This window comes from Myodes glareolus, chromosome 7, assembly GCF_982192425.1.
Source record: "Myodes glareolus chromosome 7, mMyoGla1.1, whole genome shotgun sequence".
Classification (NCBI taxonomy): Eukaryota; Metazoa; Chordata; class Mammalia; order Rodentia; family Cricetidae; genus Myodes; species Myodes glareolus.
The window spans coordinates 44464203-44486694 of NC_142032.1; the positions used below are offsets into that span (position 1 = coordinate 44464203).

Genomic DNA, 22492 nt, shown 5'->3' on the forward strand with positions numbered 1-22492 from the left:
GGAAGAACATAGGTCACCTTTTTGCTACTCTCAAAACTTACATATGATATTTTCATATTCCACTGTTTATTTTTTGCTTGAAAGTAGCAGTAATTAAAGACTGACATTATGTACGTGGGACCTGGTAGCCTAAGACAGTGCCCTAGCCCCTTTTAGTTGCAATCCTCCTCCTCCCCTCTGTGACTATCCTACAGGTAAATTGGTTGATGGTAGATGGCATCCGACATTCTTAGGGGACCTTCATTTCTCCCATGGTGGGGTCCTCCCCATTGTTCCCTGTGGTACTTCCATTCACCCCATCTCTGCTGACCACTCTTTTCCAAGCCTCCGATTCTGGTGGTTCTGGTTTCATTACTGTGCCAAAGAACTTCATGTCTACCTCATTGATTACTTAATCGGGAGGTGCAGTCCTGGCACCTGCATCTATTTAAAGCCTACACGTCTATCTAAGCACAAGCGGTTTATACTTAGTAGACCTCATGTCTGCACATCTTAGCAGCATCAGTAGAGAGCTTACTACTTCCTTTACAACCATTGTCTCCTTGAATGATTCCTTACTCTTTTGAAATACTTTTATAGTTGCAGTAATTATATATTTTGAATCTTCAATTGCTTTTCCTTATGTCTTATCATTGTTGCCTCACCTCATGGTTGACTGAGAACACAAATCATTTTCTGTGTCTTTTGTGCTCTCCCTGTTCAAGGTAATGTCAAATAGACAGTAGATTTCCACAGCCCTTCTGAGTGGTGTGATAACTAATTGGGTCAGTTATGAGCTTATGCAGACTCAGTGCACCTTGCCCTTGAGACTAGAAGTGTTTGGATTGGGGAATATTTGCATATACATAATGCAGTATCATGGGGAGAAGGACCAAGTGTAAACAGGAAGTTAGTTTATGCTTTCTGGAAACCTTACACATGACAAATGTAATCATACACAGCATCATAGTGCCCCTACATTTTGACTGTTGCATGAAATCAAATTTGGAATTTCCCACAAACCCAGTGTCTCTTCTACAAAGTTCAGATTTTGGAGCTAAAGTTCATATTTGGGATTTGGGGGTTAAGGACATTTATTTTGTATTGGTTAAGTACACCAATCAATCAACACTGAAATCGACAGTCAGATACTTGAGCCCATTTGTCAGCCCTGTTCTAAACATCAGTGATGATGTTCCACACAGCAAGCACAGTCTTGCTTCAGGTTGCTAAATGATGCCTGGTCAGAGACAGCTCTGCATCACCCTTCCATGACAGCTCATGGTCGGTGCAGGAATGGTGATACATTCCTCAGGACACAGAACTTTTGATTTTCAAAGTCAAGATAGAAGCCAGCATGGTAGTGCTTGCCTTGAATCCTAGCATTTGGAAGGCAGAAGCAGTTCAGATCTCTGAGTTTGAGGCCACTCTGATCTACAGAGCAAGTGTCAGGACAGCCAGGGCTAAACAGAGAAATGCTGTCTCAGAAGTAAATGAAAAATGAAGGAATGAATGAAACGTAGACAAACGTGGACTCTTAGTCTCTTCGGAGCCCTGTCTGGAGAGAGTCCTCTCTGGCTTCTCTGCAAGCTCTCTGCTGGACCTCCGTGTTAGATTTCAACACTAAAATTTCACTCTATTTGCACTCCCCGTCATTCACAAGTAAATGATCAGATTTCTTCCAAGCTCATAAGGAATGCTTGTGTGTTGGATGTTTGCTGTATGTGTGTGCATGCGTGTGTGTGTGTGCACATGTGTTTGTATGTGTGTATGTGTGTATGTGTATGTTTGTGGGTGTGTTTACACTGGATACCATCAAGCATTTTGCACATCTGACAGCTGGTAGCAGAAAGGCCCTCAGTCGCTTCAGAAAGCTCAAAAACTTACCAAAAAACTGCTTGCATAAAATAATATTGTGCCTCTTGTGCTCAGAAACATCATTTCCTTTTCCTCCCTGCTGAACTGCCTAACTTTCTTTGAGGTCTGCTTGTGTCGCCCACTGTCTAAAGCCGTTGCTGAAATTAGCAGAATCTGCTTTCAGCTCACACAATCGCTTACTTGCGCGCTCAGTGATTCGCTTCTCTCAGCACTTCTGGTCCCGTCAGAAAATGGAAATACACCTGCCAGAGAGAATTATCAATCTTCCTGACTTCTCTCGTCCATTTGACCGTGCGAAGCCACTAAGCCTTTAGATTACTTTGAATTAAAACTCATTATGCTTCCAGAACAGGACAACGCCACTTCTTGTGAGGAGCTGCTTGCGAGAAGCCTTCTTATGAGGTCTCCATTGCTGCCTCCCACATACAGAGACATAACTGGGCACGCAGTCCCAAGGGCTGCATGCAAGTGGTGCGAGCTGTTCAGCCCCTGTCTCCCCCACATGCTGGAGTGGAGCTGACCCTTCCTGGCTCTCCCAAGAAATGCTTTTGTTTTCGGGTATCTACTTAGGCAGCTTTGCTTCAAGATTGTCAAGGACTTTTCTGCACGTGCCTTATTCCCTCAGTACCTTTAGAATTATGTTTTGAATATTAACTATTGCTGTGTTGGAAGTGGATGTTTGCTAGCCCCACTCTTCGGCATGGAAGTTTTGTTGAGATCGCTAATTGTATCCATGTTAATAACAACCCTGATTACAACAGTTTTGTATATCGCACCTTGATCTGGTGAAATTACTTTCAGGCTTACGTTTTGTCCAGTTTGGCATGATATATATGCTAAATAAGTGTCCGTGAATGATAGAATAGCCCTGTCACAGCCAGTTGTGTGCACAATGCCACCACGGTCAATTCATAAACTGTGTACATTGCTTAAGTAAATTTCGAAAGTTATTGATAACTTCAAAGAAGTTAGAGGAGAAGAACCAAACTTCTTCATTCCTATCACAGTTTTGTAATAAAGACACCAGGCCTCTGGTGAATAAATGACTTTATCCTGTTCTGCTCCTCCATCCCGTAAGTGTTTACGTAAACCAGACACCCTGTATCCAGCTGGAGACTGCACCCTGCAGTTCTGAGGCGCATCAGCGGGATAGGCAGGCAAACGGACTCACAATGGTAGAAAAACAAAATCAGTATTTTTGTATGTGAAGTGATTTTGAGTATGAAATTTTTACATTATATTTTTAAAAAAATCATTGTTGCTTCCAAGCTACTCAGTGTTATTACCTTCCCCTCCTGACACCACATTTTGAAACAGTTTATCTGTCTGATGCATTCTCTGTCTAATTATTCCCTCACCAGTATTCACCAGCAAAACAGATAATGGCCTATCGGGCTACATGGAGTTGATGCATTGCCAAGAAGAAAAATTAACAGATAGAATAACTGACATCACATTTTTTTCTTCAGCTGTGTACCACTTCTATAGACAGATGCACAATTCTGAGTATTTCCAAATATTAAAAATCTCCATTACTAACTCAACAATTTTGTCTATCCAAGTTTTCTTGTTTATGAACTCCAGTCCAATGTTTTCTTCTGTTAAACTGTGGCTCCCCAGTCTCCTTGCTTTACGTTGGGTTTGAGTGTTTCATGAATCAACGGTGGCCCTAGAAGGCTGAGTGGAATTGGAGTAGGAAACCCATGTTTAGCCTTCACAGTGACCTTAGGTGCTTTCCTACTTAACCCAGAAGACTGCTGACAGGCGTGAAGTGGTAGTGGTGTTTGGTGACCTTTTTTGTTAAGCTCTGGCGTAACGGATGTTTGCTGGTGTGTTTATGAGGTGGGGGGGGGGATGGATACGCAGGAACAAAGTCAATGGAGCTGATCTAGGCTCCAGCACTCCTGTTTAGAGATGCTTCAGGGGCTGAAGTGACCGTCCAGAGCCTTTGTTCTCCCCAGCATTCTCCCCCTTCAGACCCTCAACACACCAATCAAGTCTTCAACCTTATTACTAAACTGAAGTGAAATGATAAGTTGTGCTAGTTTAAAACCAGCAGATTGGGGAATACTAAACTAAACTTAGGGGGAAACACTGTTGAATATGTATAATAAAATGATATTGGGCTTGTGGGCGATGGTTACAGAAGGGAGAATTCACTAAAGGCTTCTGTCACTTCATTTCTTTGACCTTCTTTTAGAGTCCTTTCAAAAGAAAAATCTTCTTGATGAGCCTCCAGTAATAATTGTCCATATTTACGGGAATAATGTAGCATTTTAATTTGTGAATATGAGTATGAATCAAATCAGGCTAATTTAGATTCTTCTGTCTTCTTATCACCCTTTTGTTTGGAGAGCCTGGATGCCCTCCCCGTTATAAAACACATTATAGGTTAGTGTAAACTGTAGTCCCTGACTGAGGACTAGAATTCTAGAATTTTAAGTTCTCCTGTTAGCTCTTTTACTTCCCCTTCTCCACCCTCCTGCCCTCATCCTTCATATGCGTTCCCACTTGGTATTTCTCTTATGTTCAATATTCCTCTTTCTGATTTTAATAACGTTGTGTAACTGAAACTAAATATCAGAATTATCCATAGACCAGTTTTATTGAGGTTACTGATGACTTCGTTTACCTATAAGTTTTCCCCAGTATACTTAAGATATTTTGCAATAAACTTAACTTTTTTTTGCAATCACGCTGCCTTTTTTTTCTCATTTTAATTGTTTGGATAGGAATATGCTACACATTTTCCCCACTCTCCTTCCTTCCTCCCTTCTCCCCTTCCACCTTCCCCCTGCCCTCCACGCTCCCAATTTACTCAGGAGATCTTGTCTTTTTTGCCCATGAACTTACTTTTTAATTAAGAAAAACATTTTAAGAAAAAGCCATAAATAATAAAGGTTGCAAATCTATATATATTAGAATTTCCTATATGCATCCTTGCCATAGAAAAGTAAATTTATTTGTATATTTTCAGTATGGCCTATCTAGCCCAGCACCTGGTAACAAAATAATGTATAGGTTCTCTCACCTGGGATATATAATCCTACTCAATGAACCATGGCAGGATCCATCATAATTTCCTTAAGCAAGAAAATTATGGGAAAAATATTTTCTTTTGCTTATTAAATATTATACAATTATCAAACAGCATGAGCCAAACTGTCACTGTGTCCTTGTACAATTTTTCTTTTTCATGTGCTCTAATTTCCAAAGTTCCCATGAACCCTGTAAAGGAGTATCAAACCACTTCCTCCATCAAACATTTTATAATGAAGCTGGAGTACAAGGACACATGACTGATGAGTTAATTATCAGTTCAGTTGGTGACACAGCTTTTAAGCAGTGCCTTGTGCAGTGTCTGTCACACAGAGGCCCCAGGGAATGGAGGAGGGACGGAGGGGTCGAGGGATGGAGGGGTCGAGGGATGGAGGAGGGACAGAGTGATGAGCAGAAGAGCAGATGGGCTCACAATTTATAGGACTACAAAGAAGACTGATAGACAGCATTGGTTGGATTTCAGTAAATCTATTGATGTTTTACTGATCTGATAATACTTTAGGTAGTATATGGACAAGCTAGGTGTTTGGGAGCTCAGAGTAGACAGGGTTTCATTCAAAAGAGGAATTAGGACAGTTAGAACAAGGGATTTATATGGGAAAAATCAGTAAGGCTGAGGGTCCAAGATGTCCCCAGACACTGGAACAGAGAACTTTCCCTGGAGCAAAGGATCAGTGAGGAGGTTGTTTTCACATTTCCACAGCCTGGCATCCTAGAGAAATATGAATATTAAACAACCCATAGACATGGATGGGCAGCTATGAGATTTTTGCATAAAATAGTTAATGCAATAATTTAAAATATGTTTAAGCAAATCAGTTATAACTTTAACTCTGTGTTGACTATAAAGATATAAATGTGGATATAATATATCTTATATCTTACATGTAAGATACAATAACAAAAATCTTATATATATAATATAATAAGATATAATAATATTTTGAGTGTTCAGCGCGGATCTCAGAATATTTTTAGAAGGAACTGAATATGTAGGCTTTGATGCACTGTCAGTAAAATAACTCTGTATTTAACTGATTTTTTTGAAGATAACTACATCAAATGCAGGTCTAGATCAGCTCATAGTTTAATTGAAAACTAATGGAGGATTTGAAGACAAGAAACTGGTATAAAAGTCTAGAAGCTTCCAAATATTTTATGCACATAATTGAGTGCATTTTTATATGCTAAAAGAAAGATAATAGTTCGTGCCTTTGGGGGTATTTAACCTAATTACTAGATATGTCAGAAAATTGCTATTTCTCACATGTGAACTCTACTTACACTGAGAAATTGTGTACATTACCACTTTCCTTTAAAGCTATTAGTAATTTTATCTCATAAAATCAATAATGTCATCATTTTTAATACAAATGGTTATCAGTAGGATCTTGCATCAAAATGATATGGGTTGGAATGCAGCTCAACCCTGACTCACTGGTCTCCCTGTGCCCCGGTTTTGTCATCCACGAGTGATGGCCGTCATCACACAAGCATCTTCAGATTGTTGAGAGGACTAAATATAAAGTGTAGACTAGGGTCTACCATACAGGAACACGTCATAAATGACCGCTGTATTGCTAGTAATATTGCAGAATCGATGAACGATTATGTTGTGATTATTTGGTTTGCTTTTCAAGTCTTGTTGGAAAGATAGTCAGGATAGCCCCAGGTGATGTCTGGGTGTCTGTTGATTGCACAGTGAGCCAGTGTGGGTAGCGGGTGGTCTGGCCACAGTGAAGCTGACCTGCCTCTTGCCTTCCACAGTGAGCCATCTCTATGGATTTGGACTGATGGATGCAGAAGCCATGGTGATGGAGGCAGAGAAGTGGACAACTGTTCCTCAGCAGCACGTGTGTGTGGAAAGCACGGACCGGCAAATCAAGTAATGCTTGCTGCCTGCCAGCAGCCTGACAATGCCCAGAACGAGGCCAGTGCAAGTGCTATTGAACATGGAAGCCAGAAGCTTCTGCAGTTTCTAGTGTAGTTATGAAATTGAGATAGGATGTTCCACCCAACCATCCTTCCAGTGGAAGCCCTGTATTGGTGGGCTTTCCTACATTTCCTGCTTGTCAATGTCCTTGATTGATAGAGCAAGAATTCTTCAGGTCTATGTTTCTCAAACTCACCCACATGCTACGTAGTTCTCTGGAGAGTCTTGTAAAATAGATAGCAACTGCTATTGCTCATCCCTCAGAGTGGTGGGGCTCGTTCTTCAGTGTGAGCTGCACGCACTCAGTGCCTTTGCAGTACCGGGCGCTATGTGAAGTCACTGCCAGGTGCTTGATCCAAAGAACAACGTTCATCTTAGGGGCCTTTCTAGAGTTCTTGCCTTTCTCCTCAGAAGCCCCTGAAGGAAAACTTTGTGAACTCTATTTCTGGTTTGTGATGAACATACAGCCTTGTAATCCTGTGGAACCGTGCTAGTAAGCACTGAAAATGGGACAGAGTTATGGTTTGGTTTGGTTTGGTTTGGTTTGGTTTGGTTTGGTCTGGTTTTAAGTTTTTCCTCATTTACCTCTTCCATGGCACAGAGTGAGAAAGCCAAAATGAAGGGGAGGGGAAGGTTAATCAGTACTTATGTACCCAGCACATATTACAGACAAAAGACCTTTGGTTCCCACTTGCATCTTTCCCTTTAAGTGGCCCAGTCATTTGGGTGCCTGGCAGTGTTGTCCCTTAATATCCAGTGAGCAACTGCTGCCTGTGTTGTACTCTCATTTCAAGCCTCCAATCCCGCTCACCTTATTTCTGCCATGTGTTTTGTTCATGCCCTGCCTCTCTCTCCTGCCAGGACCATTCGCCCCAACAGTGCGGTGCGCTCCATCTACAAAGCCTCGGGCTGCTCGGATAATCCCAACCATCATGTCAATTACCTGGAGCACGTGGTTGTACGCATCACCATCACACACCCTCGGAGGGGAGACCTGGCCATCTACCTGACCTCACCCTCAGGAACCAGATCCCAGCTTTTGGCCAACAGGTACATTCAGGCCCTCTGCTTCCCAGGGTGGTGACTGCAGCTATACTTGCTGTTCTTCGAGGTAGACAGATATCATTACTCTGTGTTCTCATTTGGGAACCACTGAGTGGCCCTCTTGGATGCCATTCTCTCTCAGTAGGGTGGGAAGCTCCCCAGCGTCCATAGGCAGGAAAGGGTGGCATTCTATAGTTGGGTGCTGAAAGGGTGCTGCAGAAGAGGCGAAGGCTGTTTGTTCTTTTGTTCTAGGAAGGAATTGCAGAGCACTGAGACGCAGCCCTATTACGTGTCGCAGGACATTTTACACAAATTAGCCTCATTCACTGTAAGACAGGGAAGGGGAAAGCAGCAGGAACATTTGCACATGAGAGTAAATGGGAGCGCGGACTCTCAGATCTTCAAATACGCTCCATTTCTGTACTTGGACGTCCTGTGTTCTTCTCATAAAACCCACCTTCCTTCTGGTCATGGGGACCTTTCCCCAGGGGAGGGGGCCTTAATACTTTAACAATGAAATAAAGCTTTGCCAGAACCAGTATGTGTGTGGAAGAGATGTGAGGATTCCACTGCACCAGACCCTGAGGCACTCCCTCTGTGCCCTCCCCCTGCTGTGGACAAAGGGCCGCAGCTGCTGCCTACAAGCTAATTGCCCTACCTGCTTCAGCCCAGCAAACAGTGTGTGATTAATGGAGGCCTCCACAGCTGTTGTTACCAAAGCCAGGGCAGGCCTCACTTGCTTGTTTGTTTTTTTTTTTTCCTTTCTCTCTTTTCTATGTCATTATTCATCTGAGTTTAACTTGAAAGAGTATCCTAGTGAACACTGGGAAACTCAAAGGGGCTTCACCTACGCATACCTCTTAGGTCCTGAGTTCCTCCTTGCCTTGCAGAAAACCAGCCCTTCTGCTGTTGCTGCTAGCTGGGAAAACCAGCCCACTCTCCTGGTTCCTACTGCACTTGGCCATCTATTATTGACATCCCACAAAATGACTTCCCCCGAGGAAACCCACCAGCTGATGGGCTATGGATGCCATCACAGGCAGCTGGTGGCCTGCAGGGTCACTGGCTTCAGGGCACACATGTGTTCCTCCACATCTGCTGGGCTGAGTGCAAGACTACTCTTGAACTTGCATCCCTGACCTGCACTCAGAAGGTTCGCCTCAGCCTTCCCTGTTCAGGTTTGTGGCAGTGTCATGACCTGAAGCATCATTGTAAGGAGTTGCTCTCTGTGTTACCTCGTTCTGAGTCCTGAGGACATGTGCCATCAGAAGGCAGGAGCAGTCTGGAGAGAGCTGGAGGCGATGAGAAACAGAAAAGTTGGGATGAAATCCAATCATCTCCAGCTCCACCTAAACTTTTCAGAGTAGCTGGCCCTTTAAATGTGAAATAGCGCACCTGACCCCAAAGCCACCCATGGCACTTCTGCCATGCTTGTACTTCTCCCTGGGAATATCCCTCCTACCTAGGCAGCTAAAGAAAGATGGTTTCTTCTGCCCTTCTCTCTGCCTGGCACAGTCCAAGAACTCCGTTTTATTACAGGAAATCACTCACTGTCTCTTAGTTTCTGACTTTTGGCTGGGAGACCTGCGACCTGACCTATCCGCTTGGCCTGAATTCAGAGCAGAGCCCCAGCATAGAATGCCAAGGACTGAGTGTGGGGCTGGGAGACAGGCACAGAAAGGGGTACAGGGGAGTGGAGAAAAGCCCCGCTGTGCCTCTGGTGTCCTTCATGTTGGTCTCCAAGACAATTCTCTGCCTCAAGGAAGAGGTGACTCTGTCAGGATTTGGAAGGCATCTATGTGCCCACTATTATTCCTAAGAAGAGGGAATCATGGCCACGCCAGCAGAGTGTGGTGGTACCTGCCTTTAACACCAACTCTAGCGAGGCTGAGAACAGAGAATTGTGAGTTCAAAGCCAGCCTTGACTGCATAGCAAGGACTTGTATCATGAAGGGGCCTGCTTGTTGGGGTTTATGTCCTGCCTGGTACCCCACAGCCATCAAGCCCCAAAGAAAATCACACAGAGATCTCCATAAGTTATAAAACTGATTGGCCCATTAACTCAGGCTACTTATTAGCTCTTGTAGCTTATATTAACCCATTGTTCTTATCTATGCTAGCCACATGGCTCGGTACCTTTCTCAGCAGAGCAGGTCACATGTTGCTTCTTTGATGATCTGGGATGGACTCCGAGAATAGCTTCCTTCTTCCCAGAATGCTCCTGTTCTCATTGCCCCACCTCTACTTCCTGTCTGGTTGACCCACTTATACTTCCTGTGTGGCTAATCAGCATTTATATAAAACATGATTGACAGAATACAGACAATTCTCCCACACCAAGGATTTGTCTCAAAAATTAATTAATTAATTAACTAATTAATTAAAATAGAGAAGCAAAATGTAAGCAAAGATTACAGTTAAAAAGTAGGAATTACGATTTTAAAGCAAAGTTTCTCTAGCCAGGCCTTTAGAGGTCACTATAGCCTCTGGTGGCAGAGGTTTCCATCTCATCTGTGTTCACCCTGCCTGCTTACTAACCTGCCTGCCGCTGTGGAAAACTCTCCATGATCTTTTGGACTTTGGTTTTTTGTTTTGTTTTGTTTTGCTTTGCTTGTTTTGTTTGTTTGTTTGTTTGTTTTTGAGATAGGCTCTCACTGTGTAGCCCCGGCTGGCCTGAAAGTGTTTATATAGAACAAGGCAAGCCTTGAACCCACAGATCCACCAGCCTGTGCCTCCGGAGTGCTTGGATAAAGGCATGAGCCACGGTACTCAGCTTCTCGCAAGGATTTTGAAGCAGTCTCTCCTCCCAGCCCACTACAGAAGCCAAAGTGCTGCTAGCTGCTTAGACCCAAGGGGCTCTCTGCAGGTCATAGTCCAGTGAGCCTCCCCGCAAGCTCTCAGGGGCCTTGACGAGTCACTGAGGAATTTCTTCCCAGTCACTTAGCTGTTGACCACTGTGGTTCCTGGACAGTCTGGTGTCCACAAATCCCTCGCTGTACAGTTACATCAGTGTGGGCTGTCTGGAGCCCCTCAGTGCCTCCCTGTCTCCACTGATGGGCAGCTCCTGTGGTGAACAGCTGTTGGGAGAATGGTTCACCCAAGCAGCTGCAAGTGCTGAGTGCTGGAAGGCATTCAGCAGCGCGCAGAACTCAGGCCAGTCTGAGCTTTGTGCCCCATTAGCTCAGCAAGTGGGCTCCTCTGGCAAGCCAGCACTGGTGATTTAGTAGATTGGAGCTATGGGTCAGCAGAACTGTCCTGGGGTGGACAAATGGCCATGTTTTAACCTCTTCTTCTCCTGCCATACCTGCCTCTTGGCCACTATCCCCTGCCAACTCAAAAGCCAAACTGTGACTTCAGAGCACATGGCTTACTCCAAAGAGAATCTAGAGATCAGACTGGAGGGTTGAAGGGAAGCTGGTAGTTCTGGGACCCTTTGAAAACTCTTAGATGAGAGTGCTATAGTGGTATATTATTTGTGTTTTAATAAATAAAGCATGCCTGAAGATCAGAGGGCAAAGTAGCCATACTAGTCAGCCATACAGGCAGAGAGAGATGGCTTACACCTTTAATCCCAAAGTTTGAGAGACAGAGGCAGACAGATTTCTGTTAGTTCAAGGCCACCCTGGGCTACACAAGTTTGACTCTGTCTAAAAGAGAAACAGAGCTCACACAAAGGTGATCCCAGCATTTGAGATCCCATGCCTTTAATCCCAGCATGAGGGAGGTGGAGACAGGAGTGATATGGCTGGGTGGAGAGAGGAATAAAAATGGGGAAGAGACAGGAACTCAGTGGAATGTGGAGTGTGGGTGTGGTGTGTGGAGTTTTCTGGATTTGTGGAGACAGAATCTCACTCATTTTTGGTATGAGGTAGAGGTAAGAGTCAGTGGCTGGCTGCTTTGCTTTTCTGATCTTCAGGTTGAACCCCAATAACTGTCTCTGGGTTTTTATTATTTGAGCTACAGAGCACTTTCAAATATTGTGTACAATATTGTGTACAGAGTTTCCGAACAGAATCTTGTCTCACCAAATTCTTCCATCAACTAGACTTGTTATGTTTATGGACAGCTCCTCTTCAGATCTCCCCTCCCATCAAACTGCATTTTAGATTTAGCTTAATTTGCTGACTCTTTGTTCTAGTTTTTGGCCTCAAAATGAAAGCTGAAACTTCGCCTCCCTTCCTAAATTTGATTATGGAAACGTATCTCTGCTTCTAATTATAGTCTCAAGGAGAGAGATGTTACATTTTGCCGCCTGCAAAACCCAATAATTGTGTATAAGATGTAGTAATTATACCTTGAACATTTCTGTCACTGTCCTCCCTAAATGTTCATTGGGAAACTGTTGACAGTGGTAGACATCACGGCGTATAAATGCATTTGTGGCCCGCAGTAAAAACACTGCTCTTGGCAATGATCCTGTTGCCTTCACTCAGAGCAAGACTTTAAGTTTATACAGAGCTGGCTTTCCCTTGATCCCACTGATGTCTGTGTTTGAATCTAGAGAAGTAAGTTTCCTCATGAAATAGATGCATTACTCTCTGCCTCCCAAGCTCAGTGGAAGTGTTGAATAAGATGAGGTACAGCGCATGAGGCCTAGCATGGAAACTTTTAACAAGTGGTACCCTACTCAGACAGTGCTTCTCCAGACACCCAGCCAGGGCCTTATCCGACACAGATGCCTGGAGCCTGCTCACAGGTTCTGATTCTGTGGTTTTAGGGTGAGGTCTAAGAAGCCCTATTTCTAATAAGCTAGTTGAGATTAGATCCGCCTACCAATAGACCACCCCTCAACCCCAGTTTAAAAGATCACCCAGATTTTCTTGGTTTTGTGTTTCAAAATAGTTTAAATGTGGTATCATCCTGATGCTGAGCAAGTAATTTGCAAAGGCATTTACAATGCAAAACAGACTCCTGAATAAGAACCATGTACTCTATAATGAAGTCAGTCTTCTGCAAGAGGAGGCACTCCACATACCCCAGATACCCACAAAAGGGGATGTGTTTAGGTGCTAACGAAGGACTTCATAGTATGCTTGTTGGAACTTGACATTTAAGGGGAATATTTCCGTTTAGATATTTGAAACCTCTCTAGCTCTGATACCATTAAAAGACTTTATTTTAACTATTTTTAAGTGTGTGTGTGTGTGTGTGTGTGGGTGTGTGTGTGTGTGCGTGTGTGTGTGTGTGTGTAAGGTGCCCATAGAAGTCAGAGGTGTTAGATCCCCTGGAGCTGGAGTTACAAGTGATTATAAGCTACCTAACATGGGTGCTGGCCCCTAACTCAGGTCCTTTGGGAGAGCAGTAAGTGCTCTTAACTACTGAACCAGCTCTCCGGCTCCCCACAATATTTCTTAAACATTTCCAGTAAGAAAAAGAAGGAAGCAAATAGCATGTTTTAAATACCCAGTATCATAAACAATCTGATATACTTGAGCGCGGTGAGAACTTGGAGCTGTCAATAAGCCTCTGCCCCAAACTGTGACCAAGCCCTTGTAAAGTAAAAGAGGAGAGAAAGCCCTTCCTAGAACGCAGGCTGATGGTGAGCTGTAGTGATAAATACTGTTTGAATAGTAGATGGTGATTCTGAAATTAGGGCCATTTTCAGTCTTAGAAATAATTACAGCACATGGTTTCCAGTACCCATGAAATGCCTTGTTATTAGCTGTCACACCTTCTTGGAAGCTTGTTGTAGCTGTGATATATTGACTAGACTCTTAAATGGAAGGGGGGGGAAAAATCTCCTGCTAATTATATGAGTTATTTCCTGATGTGCTACACATAATGGCAGGCTCTTCTAGCGGGCTTCCTCCAAAGTAATTAGTTTGAAAACCACTCACCAGCATAGGCTGGGGCACCATCTTAATAAGTGGGTGTCCTTTGTGCCAGTTGCACCTCTCGTTTCACTGAGGCCACAATTAGGAAGTGAATCGTGACAGAGCTGACTTCGCTGTGCCATAGCAGAAGCGGGTCTGGACATGGTGATAATCGGCTCTGGCTTCTAGCACACCGGCTCTGTTACCATCTTATCCACGCTGATCATGTTGGAGTGTCATCTGTGTCTGCTGGTGGCGCAGCACAGGTATGCAAAGTGGACATTAGACCTCTGGGGTGGCCAGGAAAAAAAACCCTCGATTAGAATCTCTTTAGCAGGCAGGGTTTTGCAGCTAATATTTTATAGACAAAATCCACTCCCTGCAATGCCAAGCTAATCTACAAGCTGCATTCACTTTTCCTGCTAAAAAAAGAAAGAAATGCAGTTTTAATTACAATGCTAATGCGAAAAGACAAAAGTTACCCAAATGTTGAATCAAAATCAGAATATGTCCTGTTTAACCTACTGCTGCTTAGGAAGGCCAAGGTAAGACTGATGTGCATGCCCAGTTAGCTGACGCAGAAATCTTTGTCTGTCTCGTTCCCCACCAGCTCTCGGCAGAATGTCAGCGTGCGTCTGGCTGCATTTTCATTCCTTGACTTTTAGATTCACATGAAATTAATGAACATCGCAAATCTGTAAAGTGGAGAGGCCCGGAAAATGCCTGACCATCTGTGCACAGACAAAGCAAACACATATCTCAACTTTGAAGAGTTGTCTGAATGTGATATTACAAGTATCTCTACTTGGCATTAATTCTTTGTTCCAAATGGGATCCGAAAATGATCAGCAGCAAGGGACTGATTTCAAGGAAGGATCACAAGGAAGGAACACAGGGCCTGCCAATCCAGCCAGCCAGGAACTGACCCCTGAACAATTAAAAGTTGACTGAGGTTTTGGAAGCGAGTCAGTGGCCTCAAATCTCCTTTGCAAGTTTTGATCTGAGGCTGTGAGCCAGAGGTCCTGTCTAAACTCTTTGAGTATTGCTTTCAAGTTCTTTCTTGGAGGGATAGTCTGCGACAACTTGCCTATGGTGCCCTCAAATGGCAGAGTAAGCTCCAAAGATTAGAGTTCAAGCTTAGGGCTGTAACACAGAAGAAAGGAGTCGTTCTAACAAAATTTCCTCTCAGTACTCCCTGATAGCATCTGAGACAGCTCCTGGTCCCTGCTTTCAAGTTGGTCCCTTTTGATAACTTACAAACATCCCCCTTTTAAGAGTGTAAAATGTTGGGTGGTGGTGGCACACTCCTTTAATCTCAGCACTCGGGAAGCAGAGGCAGGCGAATCTCTGTGAGTCCGAGGCCAGCCTGGTCTACAAGAGCTAGTTCCGAGACAGCTAGGATTGTTACACCAAGAAACCCTGTCTTGAAAAACCAAACCAAAACAAGACAAAACAAAAAGAGTGTAAGCCAATTACGTAATGACCCGAGAGGTTATGGTGATGTCTAGTTTTAAGCCATAAACTCGTGAGATGAACCTTTTTGTTCAGTAGATTGTGGAATCTCCGTTCACTTTATCCTCCTTGTTCTAGCGAGGGGCAATTACTGAGGGGATGTCCTCCTGTTTAGAAGATACCAGTAAAGACTTAAGGCACAGGATGCCATGTGGGTCCTGTTTGGGGCTATCAACTCTGTTCAGAGAGCTGAACCAGGTAACATATAGCTACTCTGACAGGACAGGATGAGAGGGCTTCATGGGCCGACTGGGTTTATTGCCAGCCATTCACTGCACCAGTAACAACGAGTATTTGCATACTCCCAAAAGCTAAGCTTTCCTCCAGAAGAGGCTCCTTTGGCTTTGGTTTTCTTCCGGCTTTCTGAAATTACTTATTGACCATGGGGCAGCTGAAAAGCGCCATCTGATTGCCCCTTTCTCTCTGGCGAAGGCACAGGAGCACGTGGGTGGTGATTTTACTGCCCCTTGACTTGCTAGAAAATATTGCTAAGTCAGCCACTTACCTACCCACACAATCCAAATGCATGCCTGTGAGCCCTGTAGCTTTAGAAAACAGCTACCACTTTGGAGGGAATCCCAAACATATTGACAATGTTTCTTTTCCTAAATCGGGTTTCTAACAATAGTCTTTAAGGAGATGGGAGCAGTTCTCTCTGGTTTTCTGTAAATACACATTTTCTCGCAGGGAAGAGCTGCATAGAAGGCCTCATGGCTACCTGTTTACTCAAATGGCAGTACTGACCTGTAACCTGAGACAGTGCTAGAGATATGTCCCTTCCCTTTTGCCTCAGTGACGCTCGGTGTATTCTTGGTACACATAATTTTGAAGTACGAAAAGAAAAATATGTTCATACCCCATTTTTTTTTAATTTCCAGCATGTGTTCCATCTTCTCAAAATCTTTGTCAACTTTTGGACATTTGTAGTTCACTTCTTTGTTATCTGAATGTATAAATGACATGTCTATTTTTTTTCTCTGTGCAGCCCTGGCTGTCCTGGAACTCATTCTGTAGACCAAGCTGGCCTTGAACTCAGAGATCCACCTGCTTCTCTCTCCAAATGCTGGGATTAAAGGCACGCGCCACCACCGCCTGGCCTGACATGCCTATTTTTGATGTGTTCGCTTATACATTAGCTCTTAATATCTCTTGATTCTTGGTAAAGAGTCCATTAAATTTATTGCTCTGCGTGTTTTGTATCCTCCACATGACACCATAGGAAACATCTCTCTAATTATCTCAAATAGAAGAACTATTTCAGATAAAACTTATACAAATTAGAAGCTCCAGAGGAGAAGGATCCCAACTGGGATTCCAGATGAAACTCTAGATCAAATGAAATTAATAAACAGAAACTGCTTTTTTGTTGTTGTTGGTTGGTTAGCTTATTTATTTTTGAGGCAGGGTCTCACTAAGACTCCTGGAGCTCACTGGCCTCGAACTCATGGCGATCTGCCTGCCTTGGCCTTCTAAGTATAAAAATTTTAACTTTTACAAGAAAGATTCTGTGAGTTTTGACAAATTTTTACTGCTGCATGACTGCACACCACTGCTTCTGAAACCTCTCACTTGCAAGCATCCTCCCCTGCATCCTGCATTGTCTTCTCCCAGTTACCCAACGACTGTTTCTTATAGTTCTTGCCCTTTCTAGGACTTGTATGGCTTGAGTCATATAGTACATAGTCTTTGCATCTGGCTTTTTGTGTGTCAAATGGTGTTTATTCATATGAGCATGTCATACTTTGCTTATTGACGAGTTTATGGGGGCTTTAAAGAGGGATCAGAAGCTCAAAGCATGTGCACTCCAGTCATGAGGACTAGAATGAGGATCCCAGCACCCATGTATCAAGCCAGTTATTCCAGCAATGCCTGTACCCCAGCTCCAAGGTAGGGAGAGACAGAAAGATCCCTGGGCCTAACTGAGAAAAATTCAAACCCTGACTCAGGAGGGTACCCTTCCTCAAAAGGAACAGGCAGAGAGTGATGGAAGCTAGTACCAACTTCTGGCTTCACAACACACAAACACACAAATGTAGTGCAAATATACAGACACAAATGAATAAATAAATCTACCAGTCGGTGGTCGTTGAAATTTACATGACTATTAGATAACTTTTTAAATTTATGTGTACATTTGTGTATGCCCATATGTGTGAGTTTATGTGTCCCACGTGAAGACAGGTGTCTTTAGAGGCCAAATAAGGACATCAGATACCCTGGAACTGGAGTTACTGGCTTAGGATGCTAGAAACCTAACCTTGGTCCCCTTTACAGGTTTTGACAGTTACGAGCACCATGTGGAGTTCTTTCTATGCTTACGTTTTCAGTTCAGTTGGATTGATGTCTAGGAAAGAAATGGCTGGGCTCATTTGTGTAGCGTGCTCTTTGAACTTCATTAGGACTCTAACGCTGCTTTCCAGAGTTGGGTGTCATTTGTCATTCCCACCCCCGGTATGAGAGACTCTGGTTGCTCTGCACACTCAGCACTTCGCTATCAGTCTTGTGGACAGAGTCTTAACCTAGACTTCTGTTCCCTCGATGGCTAGCTAGCCCTTCCAGTTCGCTGCATGGCTAGACCCTGGCCTGCCTCCTTGTTGTGGAACTGTGATGCTCTCTATGGGTTGACCAATGGTGATACCCGGGATGAAGACAGTTAGTATGTAACCACGGATGCTGATAGTTACTGACTACTGATCTTGCTTTTGACTGTCCCCTCAGCATATTTTTGATTAATGCACACACCAAAAAGAGTTATGTGGTTTTTTTTTTTTTCAGGCTGTTTGATCATTCCATGGAAGGGTTTAAGAACTGGGAGTTCATGACCATTCATTGCTGGGGAGAACGGGCTGCTGGTGACTGGATCCTTGAAGTTTATGATACTCCATCTCAGCTGAGGAACTTCAAGACTCCAGGTGAGAAGCCATTTCAAATCCATCCATGTTGTAGAAGGAAATGGTGGACTACCTTTGAGCCAAAGAATGTTCCTCACTTATGCTGTCAGATTGGTTTGGTCATAACTACAGTCTGACACTGTTACTTCATAAAGAAAAAAGAGTCTGTTTACCTCACAGTTCTGGAGGTTCATATAGCAGCCTGCTCACTCCAGAACTAGCCCACCCCTACAGGATTCACTCGCTCTGAGAGACCGTCATTAATGTATTCATGGAGCTGGAGCCCCATAGCCTAACTGCCTTCCAGTAGACCCCACCTCTTAAAGGTTTGACTCCCCCAGCCGCACTGTGTATAGAACAGCACATAAACCCGTGAGGGATATGTCACAACCATGTCCTGACAGAACTCCTGGAGCGGCGTCACCATTCTGTGTGTGAGTCGTTTCATACACACTCTGGATTATCTGTGCACCTTCCAGTCCTCAAGTCCTCAACAAAATGGGATAATTTAATAACATGAAACAACGAGCAAACATTTTGGTATAAAGGAAACACAACTCCCGCAGCACCTACATCTGACCCTCTTTTCCGTAGTTTGTAGAAAGCTAAGCTTGTTCGCCTACAATGCTTTAAACTGCATTATAGGCACATTAATTCACAAGAAAAACCCTTTTAAATGTACAGTATGGAGGTCACCATACCGGATCCTTTCCAGTCCTCTAAGATTCCATAGCTGCACATCGGTTGCCCCCTTCATGCCAGTGTGTGATTTCGTCATATATTAAAGGGATGCACAGACAGGGGGAGCATGCATTGCCCATGACAGAACACTGGGCAGTATCTGACTCAGAAATGAGTCAAGTTGCTAGTGAGCATGCAGCTCCCCACCTGTCCACAGTCCCCTCTTCAGCTGTCGGTAATGCCTTCCCTAGTGCTCTGTCCATTTGCAGAAGGGCCAGAACTGAGAGTCACTTCAGGACTTACAGCAGTATTCTGACCAAGAACATGACCACCGAGCTATTCCATGACTGTAACTCACATCCAGTGAGCTGCAGAAAGCAGAGGTGCTCAGGAGAAGTTGGGGTAAAGCTCAGGTTCACCCCTGCTTTGCCTATCTGTCAAGGAAGTGGGAGACATCCATTTGGACCATTATCTTTGAGTATCTTTCCCCTCAACTATTCCGTGTATACAGCTCTATACTGCCATGTAGGATCTAGGGCCCTATAAATAGGGAGGCTGAACTCTATGGTACGTCCAGGAGTGAGGCTTAAGAGATGGCTTAGTAATTAAGAGCGCCACTGTACAATATCAGGACCTAAGTTTAGATCTCAGCACACACCTAACAAGCTGGGTATCCTGGCATCTACATACCTGTAACCCCAGGAACATGAGCTCTAAGTGATAGAAGAGCACACATAACACCCTCTCTGGTTGCTGCTGGTACCCATACATGAGTGCATATGCACAAGTAAGTAAAATAATTTTTTAAGTTTTGTTTAAAAAATGAGTGTGTCCCACTCACCCTCAGCATGCTACCGAATCTAAGTGGCCAAAGTTTTATACAGAAATCATGTTTGTCCCGCAAATTCAGGGTTGCTAGAGGAGACAGGCCACAAACCACAGTTCCTAGATGCTCGCACATTTTCCTAATCCACTCACTTCCTAGGGCTTTCTCTTCCTTTCCTCCTCCCAGTCAGTGTCCCAGCCCCGGAAAATGTACATCAGCATGGTGACTGGACCATGCTTCACAACTCTCTGCGGATCCCAGTTGATCCATCATTAGGCATCCCTGCAGACTCCTGAGTCTCAAGAGGTTCTCTAGAAATGAATGTGGGTGCAGCAGTGGGGTATCAGAAGAACTGTGGCTACAGAAGGCGGGATATCAGGAGAGGTGTGGCAACAGACGGCGTGTTGCCTGGAGAGAATTGGAGATGTTTTTCTTGTTTTTGTTTGATTTGGTTTTTCAAGACAAGGCTTCTCAGTAGCTTTGGAGCCTGTCCTAGAACTAGCTCTTGTAGACCAGAACTCACAGAGATCTGCCTGCCTCTGCCTTCCAAGTGCTGGGATTAAAGGTGTGTACCACCACCACCCAGCTGAGGATTTGAGATACTTTAAAGTAAGCGAAAGTACCTCTGTTCTTTATCATCACCCAACGGGCTCTCAACTAGGACATTTAGTTAGGCGGTCACTGCAAGCAAGAGTCATGGGGTAGAGAATAAAAGCCCTTCTGACCTCCAGTTCAGAGTTTACCTAGCGCTTCCTGTGTCATCTCTGTTAAAAAGTCCTGTGAGTAGCTCAGATTCATTTTGGCTTCTCCTTACACAGTTGGTCCTCTTTGTCTGTCTACTCCTGCTATTCCATTTCCATGGATTCATCCAAACCGATATAAAAGAATATTGGGGAAAAGATTGCCTTTATTGGACATGCTCTGACTTTTAATTCCCTAAATAATACAGCATTATGATGATTTACATTGTCTTTGGTGGTATGACTAACCCAGAGACGATATGAAGTATACAAATAGATATCTGTAAGTTCTATGCAAGTGTTGTACCATTTCTATAAGGGACTTGGGCTCCTATGGGTTTTCACATCATTAGAAGGTATTGGAACAAATTCCTTATAGATGTTGAGTGACAATGGTATTATTTAAACATTCACCTTAGGTGGATCTCTATAAGTTCAAGGCCAGCCTGGTCTGTAAAGCAAGTTTCAGGAAGCCCAGGGCTACACAAAGAAATTCTGTCTCAAAAACAAAATAAAAGAAAAAATACTCCTGAACATCCACTTTAACCATACCCAGTCCTGATCAGTTAGGTATGTGCTTTTATACCTTATTACTCTAATAAAAACATAAGGTCTTTGTGCATTCTTCCTTTCATTCTTTCAGCTCAGGGTTAGTCACACCTTTGATGAGGGACTTTTCAGTTTACAAGTGTATTTATCCATAATTGTCCATGTTTCTATCACACGGAGTCCTATGGAAGGTTTCTCTGTTTGTGATTGGTGAGGGATTTCTTTAGGTGATGAAATTTTTGTTGGCTGTGTTTCTCTAGCCCAATTTGATGGTAGAATCGTACCAAAGCCTGGAGGTTCCTGCTACCACACTGACTTTAGATTTGTGGGGTTTTTTCCTTCTGTGGAAGAAAAACTTATTAAGTGCTTCTCTGGTGTGATATATACTTGTAATCCCAGCACTCAGGAGCTGCAGCAGCGGGGTTGTAGCAAAACCAAGACCAACCTGGGCTATGGAGTGGGGCTGTCTCAGAGAACGGAAGGGTTGGAGGGAGAGAAAACGTGCAAACTGTAGTTGTGTTGGGATGTCCTTATATTAGACCCAGGCCCGGGATACTCCCCTTGAGTCAACACTCTGAAACAGTTCCCAATATCCAAAGATAATTTAGATCCAAAGGGAATCAGGTTTACAGGTAGCGGAGAAATGGAATGACCTGGCATCCTTGTATTGTGGACTCCATTAGGAGTCTAGAAGATATCCTGTGGAAAGGAAGATGGCTCCAGCATTTCTGCCTTGAGGGCGTCAAATAAATCCCCCCTGCCCAGTGTCCATTCACTTCTCCCCAGCGCTTTTGCAAGCGGCTTAAAATTCTGACCCCAGCAGCATTCAGCTTGTGGAAAGTACGGCAGTTAACAAACAAAAAGTAGCCAAGAGAAAACTACATACAAACTCACACTATACCAGCTCAACACATAGGTTCTACAACCTGAGTGTGTAACTACTCAGGTTCTGTGGTTCTAAACTGGGAAGTCTTGGACATGGAGCTGGCAAGATGGCTCAGTAGGTAAAGGCGCTTGTTATCAAGACTGACTGCTTAAATTGAATCCCCAGAACTGCCATGGTAAAAGGAAAGAACTGTCTCCCAAAAAGTGCCCTTTGACCTCCACACATGCCCATACATGTTCTTAGTTAATTAGTAAAACAAATATATTTTTGTTTTTAAAAGGTTATTTGACTTAAAAATCACAAAAATCAAATGTATTCAGAATACTCTTACTTTTATTATTCTCCCCAGGTAGGTAGGTGAAAAATAGTCCATTCAACCTGAGATATGGTACCTTAAAAAAAAAACCCATGTCTAGTTTGATGAACCACTGGCTTATTAGGGTGACACATGAGTGAGGGGGTTCCCTACAGCCCACACTATCTAGGAAAATGTTCTCCAATAATGTAGTTTATTATCCATGACCATGGATGTATGACTCAATGCCATCTTGAGGACCTGAATCTTTTAGTTAACGTTAGTTCCTTTACATTTAAATAGCCATGCATAGCTAATGACGGCATATCAGACATTTTTAGAATCATCTAAATACACATACCAAACAACTGATTATGGAATTAGGTGGCCAAAAGAATTGTTTTT

The 22492-nt window shown here is 43.6% G+C and overlaps 1 protein-coding gene across 4 annotated transcripts in view; it reads left to right on the forward strand.

The window, feature by feature from the left end:
* Positions 1-22492, forward strand: part of Pcsk5 (proprotein convertase subtilisin/kexin type 5) — a 417375-nt gene that overhangs the window by 247256 nt on the left and 147627 nt on the right. For all 4 annotated transcript variants that reach the window (XM_048429814.3, XM_087908042.1, XM_048429815.3 and 1 more), the window contains exons 11-13: positions 6685-6802; positions 7712-7900; positions 17995-18131. In XM_048429814.3, the coding sequence (XP_048285771.3) occupies positions 6685-6802; positions 7712-7900; positions 17995-18131 (444 nt within the window). The remainder of the gene's footprint in view (positions 1-6684; positions 6803-7711; positions 7901-17994; positions 18132-22492) is intronic.